A 22,807-nucleotide genomic window follows, 5' to 3' on the forward strand; every position below is an offset into this window, starting at 1 on the left:
TGAAAAATGTATTTTTCTAATTTATTTAATGTTGTATTGAAATAACTTCAACCGTTTTTCTATCCTTGGATTTCAGTAATCAACCATTTTTATTACTTGACATCTCACGTAAATATTTTGATAATACTTTACACAACCTTTTGTAAAAATAACTGTTATTTTATTTTATATTTTTTGAAAAGCAACTAACTCAACCGGCTCAGGACAGGCATTGAGTTATTTGCATATGTCCGTCCATACATGGTTTTGTTTAGTTTTGTTTATCTTTTAAGCAAGAACCACCTAAAAAGTGTTCCCTACATAGATCGTTTTGACTTCGGCTCTTTAATTATTTTAAAGTTTGTAAACAAATAGTAAACACACTTAAACATAGGGGTTTTACAAATATATTCACAAAAAATGCAAAACTTACATATTTAAATATTATTATTTTAGTTGTATTTTGGGTTATATATTATTTTTTTTGTTTGACTTTTACAAAGCTACAAAAATTTAAAGCTCTACAGCTCTTTACATAAATTTAATATTTTCAAATTTTCTTTAACCTGTTTATAATTTTGTTTTACTGAATCAAACAAACATTATTGGCAACAAACATCTCGAAATATTGTCCATCCTAGACAAGTACTCTTAGCCTGGCATGTAAATGCTCTGCTTTGGTTACCAGGTGTCAGCATCACAATTGCAATTATATGGTTTTGGCCTGCAGACATGCCTAGGGGCTTAAAAATATACAAAAGTTACTACCCAACTTAATTGCCATAAGCTGTGCTGTCTGGACCAGTGACGTCAAATTGTTCGCCAAAAACTCTCAGTGGAGGCATGAGAAAGTTGAAGGTTTTGTTGTGTTTTGGGTCTTCGAAAAAGTTATAAATAACAATAGCCATCTCCTCTACGATGCCTCACTGTGTAGTCCTTTCAGTTTATTAAACCATATACTTTATTTCAAAGGGTTCGTTTAAAAACTGTTGAGATGATTTTCACATTTTAATGAGCTGAAGTGAATGGCCTGGGAGATGTAAAAATGTGTAAAATGTACATTTTAATAGAGCTCCCCAAATGGATTCTACCAAGTGTTGACTAACCATTTTCAGGCAAACATTTAAATTTGTAATGCTGAATAATTTCTTGCTTAAGTGCTCATCCCTTCCCAACCCTTTTTGATTAACCAATAAAGTGCTTGCGGTTGTGCCGAAAGGTGTTGTGCCTGTACAAGACCTTCATATTGACGTTATTTTATGTAGAAAAGCAATTCCTGTTTTGCCTTTTGTAATACGATTTTTTGATAGCAAAAGGTCAACAGATTAGTACGAAAAATACAAGAAAATGTTTTAAACACTCTTTAAAAACTAGTAAATAAATATATGTATTAAAAGTGTTTGGTTATAGTCAGAGATATAGGCAGGAGTACACAAACAAATTATTATCAATTAAGACATTTCAAAACCTCTAAAAACATATATATAAATATTTGTTTGTAAGACAATGAAACTTAATTAAAACTTAACTTAAACCAATTGCCAAACAAAAGTAGCTCGTGAAATGAACCGCTGTCCCAATGACGGTCATAAGATCTAAAGCTACAACCCAGGGCCAATGTGTAGGGAATATTTTCCGATGAGTATGCTTGGCAACGTAATTAATTACGAATATGTAATGAATTCATCAAAGAAAAAACGTTCGAGTTATTTGTGAACACAGGTCTCCAATGGGGATGCTAGGCAACATAAGAAACTTATGTAATCATTTATTTAGTTAATAAAAGAAGCAGGTTACCTTCTTCTATTTAGATAGTCCTGATTTGGGCTTTAGATGGCTGTCCAAATAAAATGAAATCTATATAATTTAAAGAAACTTATATCGCTTGCACTTGACAATACTATTGATTGTTAAAGCTATTTTGATATAAAATTCGTTAGTGCTAAAGAAATAAACGTGCGTTTTAATCAAAACAATCGAGTCAATCCTGTATTTACTGCTAAGTGAGTTCTCATCCTTAAGTTCTCACGTGTTGTTTTTCAGATTTGTCAATCATGCAAAAAGATAAAAGGGGTGTCTTCCTTTCTTAATATTTGGGCGCTGACAGCAAACACTTAGCTAAGGAGCCATAAACCTTAAGTGAAGCACACTTCGAATATTTTATTCGTGCTGCTTGATTTTGCTTTTATTTCTGCATATGTCAGATTTCATGAATTGCTGTGCTCGACGAACTTAATTTACAAAGTAAACGTAAATGCTGATTTAATTCTCATTCTAAACAGCACACGGGTGCGCGCACATGTGTGTATCTGTATTCGTATGTGTCGCATAATTTACTTTTGAAGCATACTTTTTGGGGCTGTATTATTGCCAATCGGAAAATGGCAGCATCTTGCCGCTCATGTGTGCGAAGGTGTAAATGGCAGTTCGATCTTTTATGACTTTTGTTGTACCTTTTTTGCGAACCCATACACGTTTTGGAGGCGTAGACGAGCCCCAAAGTTTATGATGCGGAAAAGCATGATAAGCTAGTGGGTGAGTTGGGTGCGGGTGTGCGAGAGGGTGTGCGCAGCTCATTTAGAAACAATTTTCTGTAGCAACTTGTGGGAATAACATGCTCATTAAATTAAAAATATAAATAATGTAAAACGCGGTAATTAGCTCTTGTGATTGTGTATGTTGCACTTTTTTCCGTCGACTTTGTAACTTTTTGCTTGAATTATAAGTAGAAATACCTTCAATTAACAAACTACGGCTCCCATTTTAATATTTTTACATCGAACATGTTGCACAACGGGCCAGGAGCAACAAGTCTGCGCACAACATGTTGTGTTTTGCCATTGCCTGAAAATGGCCCGAGCATTCTGAAACTTTAGCTTGACTTGTCCTGCTGTTTCCCATTTTCTTTAGACCATACATTGTTCAAGTCCTCCCCCCTCCCCGCACGCGACATTCGGCGTTCTCGTCCTCGCTCGCTTGATAAAGCCGAAGACGACTTCAGTCAAACAGTTGATAACGCACACTCGCCCGGTTCGGATGCGCGCCTCCAACAGCAGCAGTAGCAGCAGCAGCAGCAACAGGAAGAGCTTCAGTAACAGGAGCGACGGAAAATGAAAGTGAAAGCGAACACAAACCATTTAATCGTAGTTCGTCTATTTCGGCGCTAAAGTGAAATCGAAATCACCATTCAAAGAGGTCATTATGTGGTCCCATTATTTTTGAAAAATGTATGCGCGATTTTGAAGGCAATGGACTTTATGTTGAAATGAAATTATATTTTGACACGCATGCAGTGAATTGGCAACTAAATTTATAGTTGATGTTGTCTAGATGTGCGTGCAAGTGAAAGTGCTGGAAATTCGGTGAAATCTTATAGGTGTTGTGGCACAAGGCTGTGCAAATAAGCCTTTTCATCGATGACTTAATCAACTCAACGCTGCCCATCCCACAACATTGGTTTTATTTAAGGCAAAAAGGACTTTCTTTGCCTATTGTGCGTAGGTTCATGTGTAGGTTTTTGTGTGGCTGCGTGTGGGACCGTCATAAAGACTACAACAAGAACACCTACGGGTATCATTGGCATTTATTACAATTACGTTTAATATGATGCGAGTTCTCTCTTCTTTTTTTTTGGGATGGTGATGTTGCTTCAACATCAAATAAAAGCAAATCTTTCTGTTGCTGTGCTTTTGATTATAGCTCCATGACCTCCTGGCCTTATAAATACGCGAGGACAAAGGATATTTGAAGCAGTTGCAAGGCGACGTGTGTTTACTGTCACCAATTTTTTGCCTCGTCTTTGGAAAATAGCATGCGTTTGGGAGTTTGTACCCTTTTGGTATTGTGGCACTGTGTGTAAACATATATGTTGGTGTCTGTGGGATTTATACAAATACAAATATCACTGTGCTAAGCTGGGTCCAAGGACAGATCAGACTACAGACAGGCATTTAATTACGCCTTTATTCACAAAAGCCAGAACTTGTCGCATACAAATGCATATTTACCACTATAATTAATTTTTAAAGATTTTTCTCGCCCACATTTTGTGAGCCGTCGGCAACAGCAGCTGGAAAACGGCAAAGGGTTTATTAAAAATCTGCCTTTTAAGCATTCCTCAAAGTTTCTCTGTGAATTTTACGACAAAAATTCAACATTTTGAAGCTTTTCGGAATTTAAAAATACAAGTAGACTTTTTACTCAGAATCAGCAAAACTGTTACTGCTTTTCTGTCAAAGTTATTGCATGTGCGCTTATATTGGAAGGTTTTTTTTTTTTGTGAGGGAAATTTATTTCATTAAAAGTCAACAGGAAACTTGTTCACTTTTCTGGTAACATTGTGATGTTTTAATTAGGCTCTGAACTGTGTTAAGTACTCTTCGTACTGATTTGATTACAGAGCTCAAGTTATGTCACAAATTTAATGAGTTTTTAATTGTCTATGCACAGGCCTTGAACTACGTTAAAATAAAGCACTTAAAGCTATTTGCCGAAATTGCCAGTTCCTGTTTCAAAAATTCACTTTAAAGAAGCTTGTATAAAACTCTAGTCTTAGACTGTTCGCTTTTAATCAGGCATGCAGCATTTTCCAAATAAAATCATATTAGTTTAATTAGCAGGAGATAAATAGTAGATACACGAGGCACACAAATAAGTCCGCAGTAGTCTAAAATATTATATTTTTCCAACACCAGCAAGCAATCTTAATGCAAATTTTAAATTAGTATTTAAAATTAAGTTTAAAATTATATGTGATAAGTCTGTGGAACATATTTTAGAGCTGTGAAATAAAGCATACTATGTACTTGAAGTAGTATTTGCTACAATAAATCCATCTTAGTATGGTGCTAATAACAGTATGTAGGAGAAATATGAGTACAAGAAGTTGGTGAAGACGTGATAAACGAAATCAAAATAATATATTTATGATTTAAGGCACTCATTACACGGTTGTGCTCATGTTCATGATGTATGCAAGCCCCCACAAGCCCATTAATCAATGCAGCATCCTAGACACACAGTTTGCAACAATTTTAAGCAAATGGAATATTTGAAATATTTAACTTCCAGCTATTCGGGCTTGGTATACGAAGTTGTGCTTAGGCCGCGTTCCAATTGTTTATTGCTCGGGTCTTGAAGGTGAAGCTGTAAATATACACAACAATGGATCTTGTTCCACAAACTGAATATTTGCATAACATGGTAATAAATTACATCTTTTGTTGCTCACAGCCACATGAAACTGTGCTTAATTAGTGGGAGTTGTAGGGGTATTTCAGATTATGCCTGGATGGGGAATACACATTACGTCTAATTAAGTCAGTAAAATGGTATAAGTGTTTCTTAGGGTTGTAACAGCAATGTAATATTAAAAGAGCTAAAAAGGCAGTGCATAATAAATAACTTTCGAGGAAATAAAACATATTGTAGGCAAAGTTTTGTCCATTAGTAAAGGCTGCTGTCGACGTACAGGCACACTTCAAAGGCAACAAGAGTGGGAAAAATGTGTTTGTGAGTGTGTAAAGGAGCGAATCAATAACAAAAACATAAGCACACACTCAATCAAATCAGGCTTAGTTATCGATGTGTGGTCGACGGTGGGCAGGAGAGCTGTCTGCCATCGTACAGTCTGATAAATGGCCATAAGACGCAGGCCCAGGATTCACGATATACGCCTGGGAAATCGATGCATTTGATAGTGACAGTGCTTTTATTGCGGCTGTTGGCGTTCAATGACTCTTGATGCAGTGAGACCTAAATAAACTGGCTACGCACGCTTTTAGAATTTGTGGTATACTTATTCATACTTCTATACTCACTTATCTATATTTTTCTAGAATTTGATTTAAGTAGTCCATCGAATTAGTATAGGTTGCTTGCTATTCATGTCGAATCCTTAAACATTCGTAAGTTTTCAACTTGACTGATTTGTTTCCAAGTATGTTTTTGAATTAACTATAGATATCCGAGTTGAGCTCTTTAAATAATGATAAACATATGATTGATCGTGTTTAGAACATTATATTCATTTATGGGAAAACATTACAACAAAATGAAATTGTTTTTAAACCTTTATGGTCATATTCCAATATTAAATATTTCATACTACTTGTATATGTTCTTCAAAGCACAGCCTTGGTTAGCTGCTCAATACGTAATGGTTTCGAGGAAAGGCAGTCAACTTGGAAAAGTAGCCAATTTAAAAGGGGAGCTTGCTAGTTGCTGTTTGATGTTTCTGCTGAAGCTGACCCGACTCACAATATTTTGACATGTATCATTAAATTCTTGCAGTCTGTTCGTCAAAGGGAACATACATAGAAGTTGAAAGTTCATTGTCAAAGCACGATGTCTCACTCATACATTCTCATACATGCAATTTTGAACTGCCTTATAAAAAATGTGACTTGTGCCCATATACATATATTAGAGCAGAATCACCGATTTTATCCCGAGAGAGAGAGAGAGAGACCGATTTAAGGTGGAATCTGTTGATATTACTTAGTGTACCTATCTTGAGTTTTTCCATGCTGCTCGTCTGTTTTTTGTATTGGGATTTTCTGAGCCATGCAAGCACACACGTACATGTGCACGCTTATGTGTGGACTTAGACTGCGAACACGTCGTATGTGCAATATTTTAGGCCAAAATGTTATTGCGTTGGCAACGAACTCTTCTTGAGTGCATACATATTGGTCTTTTCTAGGCTATTTAATATCAGCCTTTTGTCTTTTGTTTGTTGTTGCTGCTGTTGAAGACATTGATGTTCTTTGTTGCTCTTATGTATTTTCTTTTTTTTTTTTTAATAGGATTTCCATTCTGAAGTATTATGGCCGACAGGCGAAGTCATGGCCAACTCACGTACTTAGCCATGAAGCTATGTATGTTTGGGGCCTACTTGACTATTTGTTGCATTATTTCATGCTTTAATTAAATGCTTCTGTAGCTGCAGACACATCATGCGTATATTTGAATACTCTGAGCAAGCGAGTTTATTATTTTAACAAACTTTTCTTCTCGTGTTGACGGTGTGTACACAGGTTCCTCGAAAATGGTGCCCGACAACCGGATGTTCGCCAACAGCCTACACATTTTTCTAGCTTACGCATTGCATGACTTTTCGTTTTCTGGAAGTTCGTTAGCAATCTAATGACCCATCTCACCTCATAGACAGACCTTAAAAAGCGCCACAAAAAAGTTGTGCATTGTCCTTTCGTTGCTCATGAATAGACAATTTGGAACCTTTACATTCCAAAGTCCTTCATTAAATTATTATACTGTTTTTAAGCTGTTTTTGTTTTTCGTTGTTAAATTGGCTCCTGAAGAAGATGTTTAGTAAATTAAAATACATGTTTACGTTTTTATGTTTGCGTGGATGTTACAAATTTCTGAAGCCTACATAGAGAGGAGTAATTTTTCATTCACTTCCACATCAGATGCAAATCGAATACACAAACACACACATAAAAGCACATTGCACACACTCAATGACCCGTGCAGAATTGGCTTAATGGAGAGACTTCACTCCAGTGATGACGGTAAGTGACCAGCGGGCCATAAAATCGTCACATAAAAGCGCCGACCATAACGAACTTTTGGCATTTCAAGCAAATGAAGGAAAAAATGTTGGCCAACTGCCTAGCAAAGCCAGACTAATTGAATTTTCGAAAGAAAACATGCCTGTGCCTAACAATTTGCCATTCATTTACAATTTGGTATAGCATGACACGCTTCTAGGAAGGCTGAATACAAACCAAGTTTTTTCTTTTTGAAATATACATGTACATGTATTTGTCGCTATTTGTCACTTAGTTGACTTTTCATGCAAGCTCACACACCGAGAAGAGCATTGGCAAGCAGCATAAAGACATTTAAGGCACGCACACGCACTCATAAATCCTTTCAGGCAAGGACACAAGTTGTAAAGTGCAGAGTTGCGGCTCAGATTTGCAGATAAGGCAAAAAACTTTAATGATTCGCGAGTAGTTCAGCTCAGAAACAGCAGTTTTCTGCACAGAGCGTGCAAGTAAAGCCGTAATAATTAAATTAGGTCTCGCATCCTTCAAAGTGAGAACAGCCTGAAGAGTAATGGCCTGGGAGCCTGGGTGGAGTTCCGAAATGGTGCCATTTTCATCATGCTAATGGAAAAGAACTGAATTGTGTAACATACCCGTATGTGAGGTTTGTAGTCTCTTCAATCAATGCCTTTAATCCTATCATATGGCAGCTCGCCTTATCCTATCAAGCTTAGGTGTGTGAGCGTTAAGAAATTTATTCAGGCGTGTCTTTTGCTACCGATAGGGTTATTTTTAGGCAAGAAGCAGATTACAGTGCCTTAATGCACACATTGTCGGTCCTTTTTACATTTCAGATAAATAAACACATTAGAGCACGCACTGAGTTACGAAAAAGTTTACTTAACGAACAATTTCACATAGGTTTGAAATTCGTCTTTTATTAACTTAGTATTTGTGTGTACACACTTTGTTGTTAGTGTTAAAGCAAATGTAATGCATGGGTAAATATCATAAAAAAATATGTACATACATGTATATGCATTTATTAATATTCATGAACAGGCTTACACATAATTTATTGACTTATACAAAAAACTACACTGTTTGCAAATTATGTATATTTTATTAGGATTAATGTTATTTTTTATTTTTATATTTTTTTAATTTGATTCAAATAATTTAAAAATACCATTAAAATTATAAGTTATATAGTATATTGTGAAGATGCAAGTTTCAATAAACTTCATTTAACAGCTCTCATAACATTTTTCTATTTATAATTTAAAGTCCTTTCACTAAAAATTAAGCGACATTGAGGTTCTCCATTACTATTTATAATTCAGAAAGAATATTTGAAATTCGTAACATTCTTACATTTGATTTAGTTTTTTTATTTATTTTAAAAATTATTTTAAATTGCTACTGCTATTGCTCTTAAAATATAAATTTTTTTCCACCAGCTTTAATATACAAGTATTTACAAGTATATATATACTAACTACGCGAATTTTTTTTCACATTCATTTTTGAATCAGCTACAAATTATTACACAGTTTCAATGAAGTTTTAAAACGTATTTACATGGGCAATATGTAGAATTATAAAATTCCTATTCGATATATATATCTACCTGCTTTCAACCTTAGGTTGTTTTTATTGTAATGTGTTTATTTATACATTGCAGAGCATAAATTCATTCACGTAAGAGCTACTCCAATGCACATAAAAATAATATTGTGGCTTTTTCAAAATTCATTTTAGGCAGCATTTAGTATAATAAAATACATTTACACATAAAAGTCAATCCATGCCGACGCCCGGAATTTGCTGACCAGCAAATGCTTTGGGCCATATTGACCAACGCTATTCCTCAATAAAAACAAGGAAATATGTATTGTACGAAGTATTAAAACAAATATTACGACATGTTTTACAACAACAATAACAGCAAGGACCAACATGGTTGCGACCGTCAGTTGTCCTCTATCGTCTGCCCATTGGCCTTGGTTGCACGTAGGGAAAAAGCAATTGTGTGGTGGAAAGTATAAAACCACATGTTTACAGCCGGTACAAGAAACGCACACTGGCTCTGCCACATGCAACAAACGCGCCAAAAACGGAAAATACTCGTAAAAATTACTATGTATGCAAATGAACGTAATTGAATGAACGACAATTGAAGTTCGCCTTTACAATGAATTTGGATTGCAGGAGCGGGTGAGCAGTAGCAAAAAGGTGTGCTTGCAACTTAAATGAAGTCTATAATTGGGGAAAGGGAGGAGGGGAAGCTGAAAATATTATTCCGTGGAATAAATACTTTGAATTACAGAAAAAGCAACACAAACTGTATTCTTCTGATTGTTGAAAATAGTCGGCTCGCAAGAAACACATTTCTTAAGAAATTATCAGAAATTGCATAAATATTTACTCATATATATATAATGCTTAAATGCTTACAACTGTGGAGTTTTAGTCCATTGGGGTAAGGGAGAGATTGGAAGGATGTAAGTAGGAGATGTGCCAAATAAATTTCAAATTTAAATTCTTAGAATCAATTGTTAAGAGCTGTGCCAAAATAAATTATTAACCTAAATTGATCGAAACAATTTGTTCAATATTGTTTGATTATATGTATTTAAATATTTTGACACTTAGCCCAAGGGTAAAAGGCTAAACACACCCCCAACTCCCCGCTATTAGTAATTATCCATAACTCTGAATTTCTTGGAATTTTTCAATCAAATTTGGCAAATAGTTGTACTTCCAGTTTGTGGTTATATGTTCGTACGTTGAATATGGTACGTTAATTAAGAAGTTTTAATCATCAATATAATCTCTGCCTAAGCTCTGCCCACAGCTGTTGTTACTGTTGCTGATTTCATTTAATTCTGTGCGGCATAGAAATGATTCTGACGTAAATTATACTGTTGAAACTGTACATGGAAATATGTGCCTACTTATACAATACATACATTGGCCATTTTTAATTTAATAAATTTATTAAATTAATTAATTTTTTTTAAATTATTTTTAAAATGTTTTTTTGTAATAGTTTTTTTTTGGCGGCACAGTTGAGCTCGCTAGACTCGCACTCCTTTCTTCTTATTATAGTACATCGCAACTAAAATAATGAAATCACTTGATTCCCCCAATCATGATATAGATATTCGTATATTCACCAGCATTTTTGGCTAGATCTACTTGTATATTTAATGTGATGGTATGCGAACATTAGCGTTTTTACAGACTTTCTGAGTTCTTTATAGGATGTCGCTTTTCACGGTCAAAAAAGCACACGAAAACGGAATCGAAGATGAAATCAGCAAATAACTAAAATTTAGTCAACTCTATTTGCTCGACTTAACCTTTAGTGGGAAATTACCCTTCTGCTTTCCATGATGTTTCCATCAGTCTAGTATAATGGACTTTTGTCTGGCTGTTGACCAGTGTGCAAGGAGAGAAAGTCGGTATTAAATACAAGCGTGTACGTTAAACGGACTTTTGTCCGTTGACCAGTGTTTCGAGAAATTTGGATGCGCACACAATCTGCGATAAAAGTGTTCAATTATGTAAAACAAACCATGCCATGTGAAAACTGACAGCTGACAGAAAAATGTTGCGCTTTGAATTATGTGCAATATTCATACAGCTTTCTGCTGCTTTTGCAGGAATTACAGTCAAAAGGTGGCTTACAAGATGGCCGAGTTTGTAATAGCTTCGTTTTAGTTTTTGGTCTTACGTGCGCATTTGATTTATTTCACCTGACTGGAGAAGGTCATAAATTCAATTTTCCAACTGGGAGATTTTGGGGCACTGATTAAGTGAATGGCAATGGCAGTGGTAGAAGGCAAATGGCAGACACTGGCAAATGGGTGTCAAAGATTGATTATGCGAGGCAACATAAATAATTTTTGCAATTAAATTATACCCAGAATCGTGTTATTTTGGCTGCCATTAATCTTCTGCAGTATCTGTCAAATTTTTGGTTCAATTATTTTTAGAGAAATTTCTCTGTTTGTTGATTCTTTTATTGCGACACTCATTGAAACGCAAGTTGCTAATTTGTCTTCCGCGTTTTTCATTTATCTTGCAGCCTCAGGGTGGAAAACGCGCTGGGAATTAAAATGCATTGCGAATCATAAATAAAAGCGCTAGAAACGAGAAATATTTCATCACTTACCCTATCGTTGGAGAAAAGTGTTTGCGAAATTGTAAAATTTTAACAACTGAACACAACTAGCAAAAACTATAAAAAAACAAACAAAAAAAAAAAAAACATAAAGTTATACAAAACAACTTGGGCTCAGCATGGAAGTGGACATAACAGATCAGCAGCAACAGCAGCTGAGGGAGGAGATGCTGCCTGGCGCTGAAGAGGAAGCAGAGTTTGGTAAGTGACAGCAAGATTTGGCACTCAATTTTAATCCGTGCCAGTGAAGATTTCCATTACCCCGTCCAAAAGAGGATTAGAATAACTCCGATAGTGACAGGGGCAGCATATGCTTGTTTTATTACAGTGGACAAGATGCTTACTACTTTGCAATTTTTTCTGCTAAGCATTATGGTAGGACTGTGGCTTGACCTAACTGAAGTAACAGAAAGTCCACAGTATTCAGAAGTGGATCAGAGTTATCCTTTTAGGATTTTGGTCGTCATGGGATACAAGTGCCAAACGACAGTATAATAGATTTTTTTTTGAGAAACGAAACAAAATTGCTAAAAGGCGAAGAAAAAGGTGACAAATGCTCACGGCAAATTAATGTCAACAACAGCTTAATTTCAAATAAAGTCTGTGTTGACATGACTGATAAAATCTTTAGGTACAAATATAAATTGTTTATTATTACATTATTACATAATTACATCTTATTAAATAAAAGAACAGAGCCAAGAGAAGAGAAACCCTTTACTAATTAACGACGCCTATAAATAAATTGAAATTTTAAATGTAAATGTTTTTCAAAGACATTTAATTCCTTTTGCTCGGTGTTACACTTATTAAAAGAAAAATTTTAAAATTTAAAATAGGTCTATAGAACGTAAGGACGAAGAAAAATTTAATTAATTTAAAATTGCAACAGCAATATAAGTGTCGCGTTTCAAATTCTTTTAATAATATGAAAGAACCATACTGTAAAAAAAAGAACTTAGATGAAAATTCTAATTTGAAGTCTTTTAGAACAACATTTTCTAAAAATGTATTTATAGATAATGTTAAGTCAAAGGATTCGATCATTTTCCATTTAATAAATAATAATACATTTTATTTTATTTTAATTTTACATTTGTTTATGTTTTGGAAATTATATATTTTAAGCAAGATCATAAATTTGTTGATTCAATTAACAGTTCGTAAAAACTTTCTTTAGTACTTGTTATTTTATTAACTTAGAGAAGAACATTACTTAGTGCAACAGTAGAAGTGCAACAGGAGTAGAGTATGATAATTGTGTTATGTCTGAGCTTGACAAACTGACTAATTTTGACTTTGTTTGCACATTTTTCTGCTTACTACATACTACGCCATTAACCTCTGGATCCACTCGCAAGCGCCAATCAAGAGTAAATGTCACCAGCGGGCAGGCATTGTCTGGCTGGCAACTGATTTTTATTAATGTGCCTCTGTCACTTTAATTTCTGGCAAATTATTTTTGTCGCTGCCCTTTGTTGTGCCAAAATACAGCTTTTACATTGTTTCCTCTCCTTTCAGAACGCCTCTACACCGCGCCAGCCGAAATAATCGCATTGCTGTTCTTCTTTTATGGCGGCATTAGCTTCATCGCCGTCATTGGCAACACGCTGGTCATTTGGGTGGTGGCCACCACACGACAAATGCGCACAGTCACCAACATGTATATTGCGAATTTGGCCTTTGCTGACGTCATCATTGGACTATTTTGCATACCATTTCAGGTAAGCGTGGGCAGGCAACAAGTGCTCCATGACGGGTGTACGTGTCTCAAATTATATGCTGCGGAAATGGTTGTTGTTGCTGAGGATGAAGGATACTTGTATGTGCTCGTGACGCTGGAATTTTTGTTATTTCTACCTGCAACTGTAACGGCACATATTTAATTGGTTTTATAAAGAACGTATTACACGGTGGAGGTCGCCCAAATATAGAACAAAATGAAAATATTTAATTTCTCGTTTAGCTTTCCTTTGAGGAAACTGTTGGAATGTCAAAGGAATATATTAAAGAAGATTATGTAGTGCTTGGTAAACTAATTTGCACAACAATTTTATGGCACAATACTGTTAATATCATTACTTTTGCTTACGACGTTTTGTATCACCTTATTTTTGGATAAACATAACTATTCCGTAGCATTATTAGCAACATTAATATTCAGATTTGTTTAAAGACTTATTACTGGGAGTTCAAATCCTTAATATCACTGGCAGATTTTCAATATTTCCTTTCTTATACTGAGCATTTATACTGACCCTTGCTCTACCTTAAAAATGTGAAAATATTCTTTAAAACGGCACTTCCAGATATTCTTAGAGCTGAAAGTATTTTCGTAATCCTCCATACTGTGCCTATTTCAAGTCAACTCCTAATAATATAAATGAATCGAAAAAGAAGGAATTCATTATATTAATTATATAAAAATTAAATTATTGAAACTAATCGGAATTTAAGTTTACAGTGTGAATGCTTCCATTTCTGTGACTCAGCCTGCTCTCAAAATTTACAATGTCTTATGTATATATTTATTATTTTGATGAAGTAGCAGTCCCACGTTTAAATATTTATTATGTTGCTCATATCTACTCGGGTCATCGGCTTTGCGGCGGAGGCTATTTAGCATGCATTTTCAAAATGTTTGCTGCTCATTAGTGGGGTCGGATATTCGCGGCATTTTGTATCACATATTTTCAGGTTTAATAATTAGGGAAATGCGTGCGCTTCAGCGCCTCCACGTGGCCGGCCACAGTGCACTCCATTGATGGTCGGCATGGGACGCCAGCTCCACATTAACCGAAGTGTTTGCCATCATCATAGCAATTGTTTTTGCCATTGCAGCGCGCTGGCGGTCGAAATAAATGTTTTATGAAATCTGGCTGGCTTCGCATTAATTAAACATTTCCATTTGCATGAGTTCGACAGCCAACAGGGCGTATGCGCAATGGCCAGAAGAGAGAGAGAGGCAGGCGTGTTAAATAAATTAAGTTTGGTTATTTGTGTCTCTCATTTGGAGCGGCGGCCTGCACATTTCACACTACGGGTATATGCGCATAAATCAGGGTAATAGCATTAGTACATTCTGCTGTTAGCGCGTTTTTGCATGAACATAAGCGCTGCCGTCGACTTAGTTCACGGATGAGAAGGCCAGGTTGGCACTGCGAATCGCTTTTATGACAAACCACAGCGGCAAACATCAATTTCACTATAATCAAGCGTCAATTTAATTTCCGGCGCATAAGCGATATCTGTATACCCAAAAAACACACACACACACACAAGTACCCAAGTACATTAGATCGGGGCATTGGCACGACATTTTGTGGACTGTAAACTTGACAGTAGCGTAAGCTCTGTTTAGATAGAGGGTAAACATTTGGGCATTCACTTATATAGTTGTACAAAAAGTCATAATGTTTTTTATATTAAATGGCACCAAAATTTATTATAGTTGCGAGAATATATGTAATGTAATAAGCTTAACATTCTGGCTTCGTATAGAAGTCACTCGAATATGCAAAATGCAAATTACACACAGGATTTTAATGTATGCTCCTTCAAAAAGCAATTGAAGGCTTTCACAAACGCAATTAGCATGTACACATGTTGTACTATTGCAGAATATTGATTTCTGGTTTTGTCTTAAATGAACAAGTAAAATATTCAAACGCAATATTTAAAAAGCAAAATCAAGTTGTAGGTATTTGTTTGATAAGTTAGTTCAATAATTATTTGGTTGGCCTTTAATTTTATATTTCTTAAAATATTTCTAAATTTGTTTAATTAGAAGAATGGTGTGAGTCCTTTAAAATATCTTAAAATTAAATTAAATAAAATTATAGGTAAGAAATTAAAATCAGAATTTCAACATCGAAAAGGTTAATTTCCTTACTTTTAAAAATTAAATACATATTATTTTGTTTAAGGTTGGGAAATTTAAAAAAATAAATGTTATTTTTATTTATTGCTGAGCATTGGATTTGTTCTGCTTTATAATTTTTGAGTAAAACTAAAAATTTGAAAAAAACATGAAAATAATAATACTTCTTATCGAAAATATATTTTATCTTACATTCTCTGGAATTATTAAGTTTTGGAAGTTTATAGATATTTTAGTGCTTTCTTATTTTAGCTCATTTACTTGGTTTCTCTTACCTAACCAACTGATGCAAAATCCACCTTCGAATTATCAACTATGGCCTTTTTTTAAATCGCACATTTCAAATGAGGCGAGACAGTATCAATAGGAGGTTAGAGAATTTGCCGCACAATGCAGCTTATTGGTTCAGTAAATATTCAAAAGCACCGCTGACACTTTGACATCCGTCTAAAATGTTTAGTTATGCATGCTGATTTTCCATTTTACTTAAATAAAACAGGTAGATTGGTTGCAGTTGGTGACAAACGTTGACTAACACAATAAAATGCACAGTTTTGCAAATAAAGTTTGTCAACAACATGCCAAGAGAAGAATAGAGAGTCGCTGGCAGCGTTCGACTTTCGTGCACAGTTTAAATATTACGAATTCATTTTGTTATTTCGGGCTAAAATTGAGAATTGATTTCCTAATGTGGATTTGGGGCATGACAGACTGTTGTAGTGTTGTTTTATTGCAGTTGTAGTTGTAAATTTGTAGTCAATCATTGCCTTTTGTTAACATATTCATTGAAAGTCAGTTGTGATTGGATTTTAACTAAAAACAATGTGTAGCTCAATGAGTGACCTGCGTATATTTAAAATTGAATATTCAATTGAAATATTTCAACTGAAACTGATGTAAAATACATGTAAATGAGAACAATATAGACGTATATATACAATATAACAGACTGACAGCCCAAGCATTGTCTGGTATATGCGCACTAGGGACATCGAAAGAGACTTATGTGTCCCCAAGGTTGGCGAACCTACGAAGAGAAGACTGAAGAAGTGCCATCCAAAGCATCTCCCCACAAGATCCCTTGTATAAAATATATAATATATATCATAAAATATAATTTCATTTTTCATGTAAAACATTGTAAATATTGTATATACACATAGATGTAAGTGCGTCCTATAGATGCTTACTATAGACAACTTTTGTATTCCCTAACTTTCAACTAGCTTAAGCTGCCATATTGGTAGTAGAAAACTAGTTTAATAAATTGTATATATGTAAAGGAATCAAAATATTTGAATAGAAAATCATTGTACTGAATTTAATTTAACCCAACAAGTTAAATAGTTAAATGTTTGAAGATCTTAAATATCCATCAGTTTGCACGCTTAGGGGAAATATTTCAGCATTAGAGTATTTACAGTCGGAGTCTCAATTTATCACCCTGACGTGAGCTTCTACTATTTCTCAATTGAGTCTGACAAGAGTTTGTTTGCATTTTAAATTGCACTACATTTCTGATTCAATCCATTCGTTTCTATTACCTGAACCTTGTTCAAACACAATGCACTAAATTTCATTTTGTAGAGTTGGACATCCCCACTGGACACTGTCTTCGTATGCTAGGGGCAGAGCACATTGTTCGCACATTGTTCAAATATCCGCTAATATGAACTGCACAAATCACAGCATCGACAGTGCTCACTACTACTATTTCCCTTTGCTCAGCCATATTGCTTTTCAACTAGTTTTGTTTGGCGTAAATGTTGATTGAAGGACACTGAGCTATTGTGTGTTGCTGCAGCCGCTGCGATTTTAGTGCGTTAGTAGAGAGAGTGTGGGCCACTGACCGCAATGTTGTTTGCTCTTGATTTGCAGTTGATTTAATAAGGATAAGGGAACTGCTCTTTATCTATCTGAAGTCCACCCTTGCGCAAATCATTTCAATGGTCGTCATCTCGTTTCAGTTCCAAGCGGCATTGCTGCAACGCTGGAACCTGCCCTGGTTCATGTGTGGGTTTTGTCCATTTGTGCAGGCCCTTAGTGTTAACGTCTCCGTCTTCACATTGACGGCGATAGCAATCGATCGACATCGTGCCATTATTAATCCATTGCGGTAAGTTTCTAACATGGTCAACAGAGCATGAAATCGTGAAGCAACTGAATACAACTTCTTCCATTCGATACAGAGCACGTCCCACCAAGTTCGTCTCGAAATTCATAATTGGGGGAATTTGGCTGCTCGCTCTACTCTGTGCCATACCCTGCGCCATTGCGTTTCGTGTTGAAGAGGTGCACGAACGGTTCAAGGGTAAGTTCTCGCCCTCAACTCACTTCTTTCATGTGTTTTTAATATTTTCGCAATGTATTTGCAGATGATGACGTCATCACTAATGTAACGCGACCGTTTTGCATGAATAAGAATCTCTCGGACGATCAATTAAAAACGTATCGCTATTCCCTGGTCTTTGTGCAGTATCTGGTACCGTTCTGCGTCATCAGCTTCGTTTACATACAGATGGCCGTTCGCCTTTGGGGCACACGGGCGCCGGGAAATGCGCAGGATTCGCGAGACATAACGCTGCTCAAAAATAAAAAGAAGGTCGGTTGTTGAGTGGGGAGCTGGGGTTATAGTGTTGGTCGACCATGTTATTTTTAGCATTGGCGCGCTTCAATTTCCACTCTCTGCTCACTTTGTTGCATTTGCTCTCCATTGCAGGTCATCAAAATGCTGATTATCGTTGTGATTATATTCGGCCTGTGCTGGCTGCCGTTGCAGCTCTATAATATTCTGCACGTCACGATGCCGGAAATCAACGAATACCATTTCATTAGCATTGTCTGGTTCTTCTGCGACTGGCTGGCGATGAGCAATAGCTGCTATAATCCCTTCATCTATGGCATTTACAATGTGAGTGGGTCTTTGTGCATGAAATGCAAAACTTTCGTTCAGGGACTACTTTAATATCCTGCTCGCTGAACTCTTCATTATATTTGTATCTTGCAAAAGTGGTGGGTAGTAGTTGCATGCATCTGACATAAATATGCAATATGATAAAAGGTAGGTGGCAGTACAAGAGCTTGAAAGTAAATTAAATTCTTTGATGGTATTGAATTAAATTTAGCTTCTTCATTAATTATCTGCTGTCGATATTTTGGAATCATACTAGTTTGTGTTTTTTCTTGAATTATAAAAAATATAAACGTTTGTCCCAACGATAACAAAAAATGAAAAGCTTACCGAAGCATAGCGCTCAAAGCGTTCACGCGAATGCTGTTCGAGATACAAACATTTGAAGTTATAGAAATTCTCGAATGAAGTGATGAATTTGAAACATAGAAAATATTAAAAAATATGTGCTTAAATAACTTTGCAAGACATAAGCAGATTTACTTCCGTTTCTTGAGGTCGTTGTTTTTGCGAGTACCGCGCACCTTGTTTAAAACTGAATCGCCCAGAATAGTCATATATTGTCTAGAAAAAAACCAAGGTAAAGTGGAAACAAGATAAAATACATATTTATGAAATAGCCAGCTGTGTTAGTTTCCCCCTTTTTTGTTGTTGTCTAAAGGCCCTCTCATTGTCTTTTATTATGATCCTTGAACTTCCATAAAAATGCAAAAAGCAAAACATACCATCATCTGCAATTTACGACTCGCGCAATTTGATTAAACGAATGCAGTGTTCATGGCAAGCACGTTTGACTGTTGCCAATAAACACCTGCAGGCAATAGCCTGAGTGCAAATGGCAAACTTCTTAGCCAAGCTTGTGTGGGCTTTAATGAACAGAGAGTGCAGGGAAAGGGAGAAGGCGAGGGCAAGGGCGATCAAGCGAAAATTGCCGGTGGCTGTTTAGTTGGCAATGAAATCGATGGAAAAGAATTTGGCAATCGGCCGTAAACTTTTGAGCAGATACGAGTATCGAAATAGAGGGCGGCGGAGCATGAGTAACCGAATTCATAGCCATTTTGCGGTATGCTACAGGATTACGTGCAGGATTTCTCTAAATTAAAGATGTGCGTGTGGGTGTCACAGCAGCAGCTGGCAAGAAGTGGAAAAAGTTCTTCAATGCTAGCGAATATTTCAGTTTATTGTCAATATAAGACAACACAGCACAGCACAGCACAGCCCAACGAAAAAGTGAAGATGTTGCGAAGGCATGGTGACAAATAAGCTTCCAAGTACAATCAATTAGGTTTTGAGAGGGGTGTGAGGAGCATTTCGTTCATGTGTCATTTGCTGGCGGCTGGATCTGGCTGTTGACGTCGCTTCGTCAACTTTTCCTATGTACGCTGATATAAAACTTTTTGCATCTTAACCACAAAAGCCAGTTGGCATTTAGACCTTATTTGTGTGCTCGGAGCAAGAAAATTGATTTTCACTGATGTTGTTTATTTGTTGTCTTCACAGGAGAAGTTCAAGCGTGAATTCAACAAACGTTTCGCGGCCTGCTTTTGCAAATTCCATACTAGCTTGGAACCACATGAGCGCACCTTCTCAATGCACACACGTGCCAGTTCCATACGCTCCACGTATGCCAACTCATCGATGCGTATTCGCAGCAATCTTTTTGGTGGAAGGCATGCTTCAAATGGTAGCTCCAAGAATGGCATTAACGGTGGTGCAGGTGGCTTGCAGCTTTCCCGCAACGGTGCGCCGCTTTATAATGCCATTGTCTATACGAATGGACAGCGACACACCAATGGACTTGGTGCCATACCGTTGACTCCAGGCGGCTACCACAACAATAATGGTCATCAGAATATGGTCACCTTTGCGGGTGGTGCAGCAGCACCACCGTGGCGTAGGAATCACTTCAAACCACTGCATCCGAATGTCATTGAATGCGAAGACGATTTGGCACTCATGGAAATGCCATCGACGACACCACCCTCCGAGGAACCATCGAGTGGTGCAGGCGCCGGGGTGCAGCTGGCGCTCCTCAAAGCCGATTCATGTGAGAGCTCAAGCTGCATCTGTGAGCAGGAGTTTGGCAGTCGTACCGAATGCGACGGCACCTGCATTCTCAGCGAGGTGTCTCGGGTGCAGCTCTCGCCACCGCCTTCGCTCTCAGAGGGGGGTGCCCCCATCGAGGGCGAGTCCCTGTGGCAACCACTGTAAGGGGACTGGATTGACATTGCAGCTGGAACTGTCTAGGTGTTTTACTCTGTGATTTCGTAAAAATGAATTGTGATTCCGAATACAATGATGCTGATGATGAGAATGGTGGAACGATAATGCTTCTGCAGTTGCTGCAGACAGCTAAGGATATATCTGTGTGTGTTTGTTGCGAGTGTTGTGTGCGTGTGTGTGTGTGTGTGTGTAAATAATTGGACTCGGCTGTGCGTGCCGCATATATTATTACTTAAAAAACTAATAGATGTCAATAATTAAATTTCAAACTAATATTAAAACTTTTTAAAAGCGATCACTAACTACAAGTATATTTTAACATTAAGATACTTGTGTAATATAACTAATATTTACTATATTTTCTCAAATCTGGTACATCATGTGCCAACTTATAAGAACATTTAATTCTAATTTTTAAGCACGTATGTACATTCAATTTTATTTATATGAATTGTATTTAAAGCGAACAAACCAAAACAATGCATAACTATTTATGGGCATTTACAGATATACATGTATATGTTAAATTCACATATTCAAATATGTTTGTGTGTAAATGTCGTAAAAGGCTAATTAATGTAATTATTGTATTAAATTAACAAAGAAAGAAAAAAAATGGAGAGAGAATAAACATTTCGAGTCATTAAACAGCAACAATGGAATTATTTTTGTTATCCTTCATGGTGGTGGTGGTGGGGGATGGAAAGGGAGAGATTGAGTTTTTCCCACATCCTGCACAGTTAATTACAGTGCAATTGTTCATTTTATTATTATTTTATAAATTCGATTTTTATAACTTCTGCAATTTTGGACACATGAATAAAGCATGTCAGCGTGGTCATAAAAAACAACACGCTGCATAATATCCACATGAGTTGTTTTTAATACGTCGTTTGAAAAAAATTTAAATTAATTTGTCCAGGTTTTCGCTCCAGGGTTGCAGTGAAATGTTTATGGTAGGTTCTGACATCCTGCCATAAAATGAACTTTTTCATGTGCTAAGAAAACTTTCTTACATGCAAAGTATTCCGACTTCTAGTCGGACAAAAAAGCTTTTAGGTGCAGTGCAGACGCAAACCGGAAATGCCAAAATCTAACAGCAAAAAGCACAAGAAAGCAGTGCAATCGTAAAAGCTCTAGGCGACTTGAACAAAAAAAAAATAGTAAGAAATTTGTAAAGCTTTAACCCTTATAGTAAGAGCTTTGTTACACGGAATTTGTAACGGGTATAGACAATAGCCCATTAGTGTAGGCGAGGTGGTGGGTGTAAGATTGAGAGCGCACGCTAGTATGTTCCGGCTCGGGCTCGTCGGCTAATGGGTGGTGTTCGATGACTCTCATATCTTACGGCCTTTTAATTAGCTTATTATTTAAAAACAAAGCGTGCTATCGGAAAAGCCATAAAAATCGGTAAGTTGACACAAATAGGACAAAAAGAAGAAAGCTGGGTTTGCAGATCACAGGACACAAGTGGACACACCTTTGGTATTCCTCTGTTGACGTTGAGGAAGTATTGGCCCACCCATCCTTGGTCATTCATATCCTAAAACAATTATGCGAATGACCCCTTCAAACCTCTACATGCTGCGGCTAGCGGAAATCATAAGACCGGAAAATTTAAGCAATCATTATAATGTTTTTATTAAAAACTAAATTCACTGAACACCTTGTCTTTTCGAAGTTCCATATATAACCTAACTTTATCCAACGGCAAGTTAAAACTAGTTTTCAAGTCTTTCGCCTTAACCTTTACGACGAAATCAAGCCTATGAACATTTCTAATTAAATATCTAGTAGTAAAAAAATATATATATAAGTAGGTATAGCAAAGTGAGTAGAGCAATTGGCGTGGCTGGAAGAAATGGTTATTTATATTCAAATATTAAAGAAATTAGGGTAAGAAAATATAAACAAATATTTGAATTATATAAATTCATGCATTTTCCCCTTTTGGGATGTTTATGTGCGTGCCGATAATAGGAGAATTATGAAACAAAAGCCAAGACTTGGCATAAAGGCGTTAAGTTTGTTTTTATGCCTAGCAGGCAAGCCTGTGTTCCAATTGAACAGCTGATCACTTCCGTACGCATGCACGCAAGTAAGTATGAAAA

The 22,807-nt window shown here is 36.3% G+C and overlaps 1 protein-coding gene across 1 annotated transcript; it reads left to right on the top strand.

Annotated features, from left to right (window-relative positions):
- Positions 1 to 11,801: 11,801 nt before the first annotated feature.
- On the top strand, positions 11,802 to 20,903 carry LOC115622344 (RYamide receptor). Its single transcript, XM_030516256.1, has 7 exons — positions 11,802 to 11,883; positions 13,162 to 13,406; positions 17,530 to 17,678; positions 17,752 to 17,873; positions 17,938 to 18,164; positions 18,282 to 18,473; positions 19,974 to 20,903. The coding sequence occupies exons 1-7, from the start codon at positions 11,802 to 11,804 to the stop codon at positions 20,682 to 20,684; spliced, it is 1,728 nt and encodes a 575-aa protein (XP_030372116.1). The 3' UTR covers positions 20,685 to 20,903.
- Positions 20,904 to 22,807: the final 1,904 nt, after the last annotated feature.

The sequence above is a fragment of the Scaptodrosophila lebanonensis genome, unplaced genomic scaffold (genome assembly GCF_003285725.1).
Source record: "Scaptodrosophila lebanonensis strain 11010-0011.00,11010-0021.00 unplaced genomic scaffold, SlebRS2 tig00000043-arrow-pilon, whole genome shotgun sequence".
Classification (NCBI taxonomy): Eukaryota; Metazoa; Arthropoda; class Insecta; order Diptera; family Drosophilidae; genus Scaptodrosophila; species Scaptodrosophila lebanonensis.

Excerpts from the sequence above, each read along its gene's own strand:
- LOC115622344 (XM_030516256.1), top strand. The coding sequence starts at position 11,802 with ATGGAAGTGGACATAACAGATCAGCAGCAACAGCAGCTGAGGGAGGAG. Across the intron at positions 17,679-17,751 it reads GCCATTATTAATCCATTGCG|AGCACGTCCCACCAAGTTCG; the intron begins GTAAGTTTCTAA and ends CATTCGATACAG. Across the intron at positions 17,874-17,937 it reads GGTGCACGAACGGTTCAAGG|ATGATGACGTCATCACTAAT; the intron begins GTAAGTTCTCGC and ends ATGTATTTGCAG.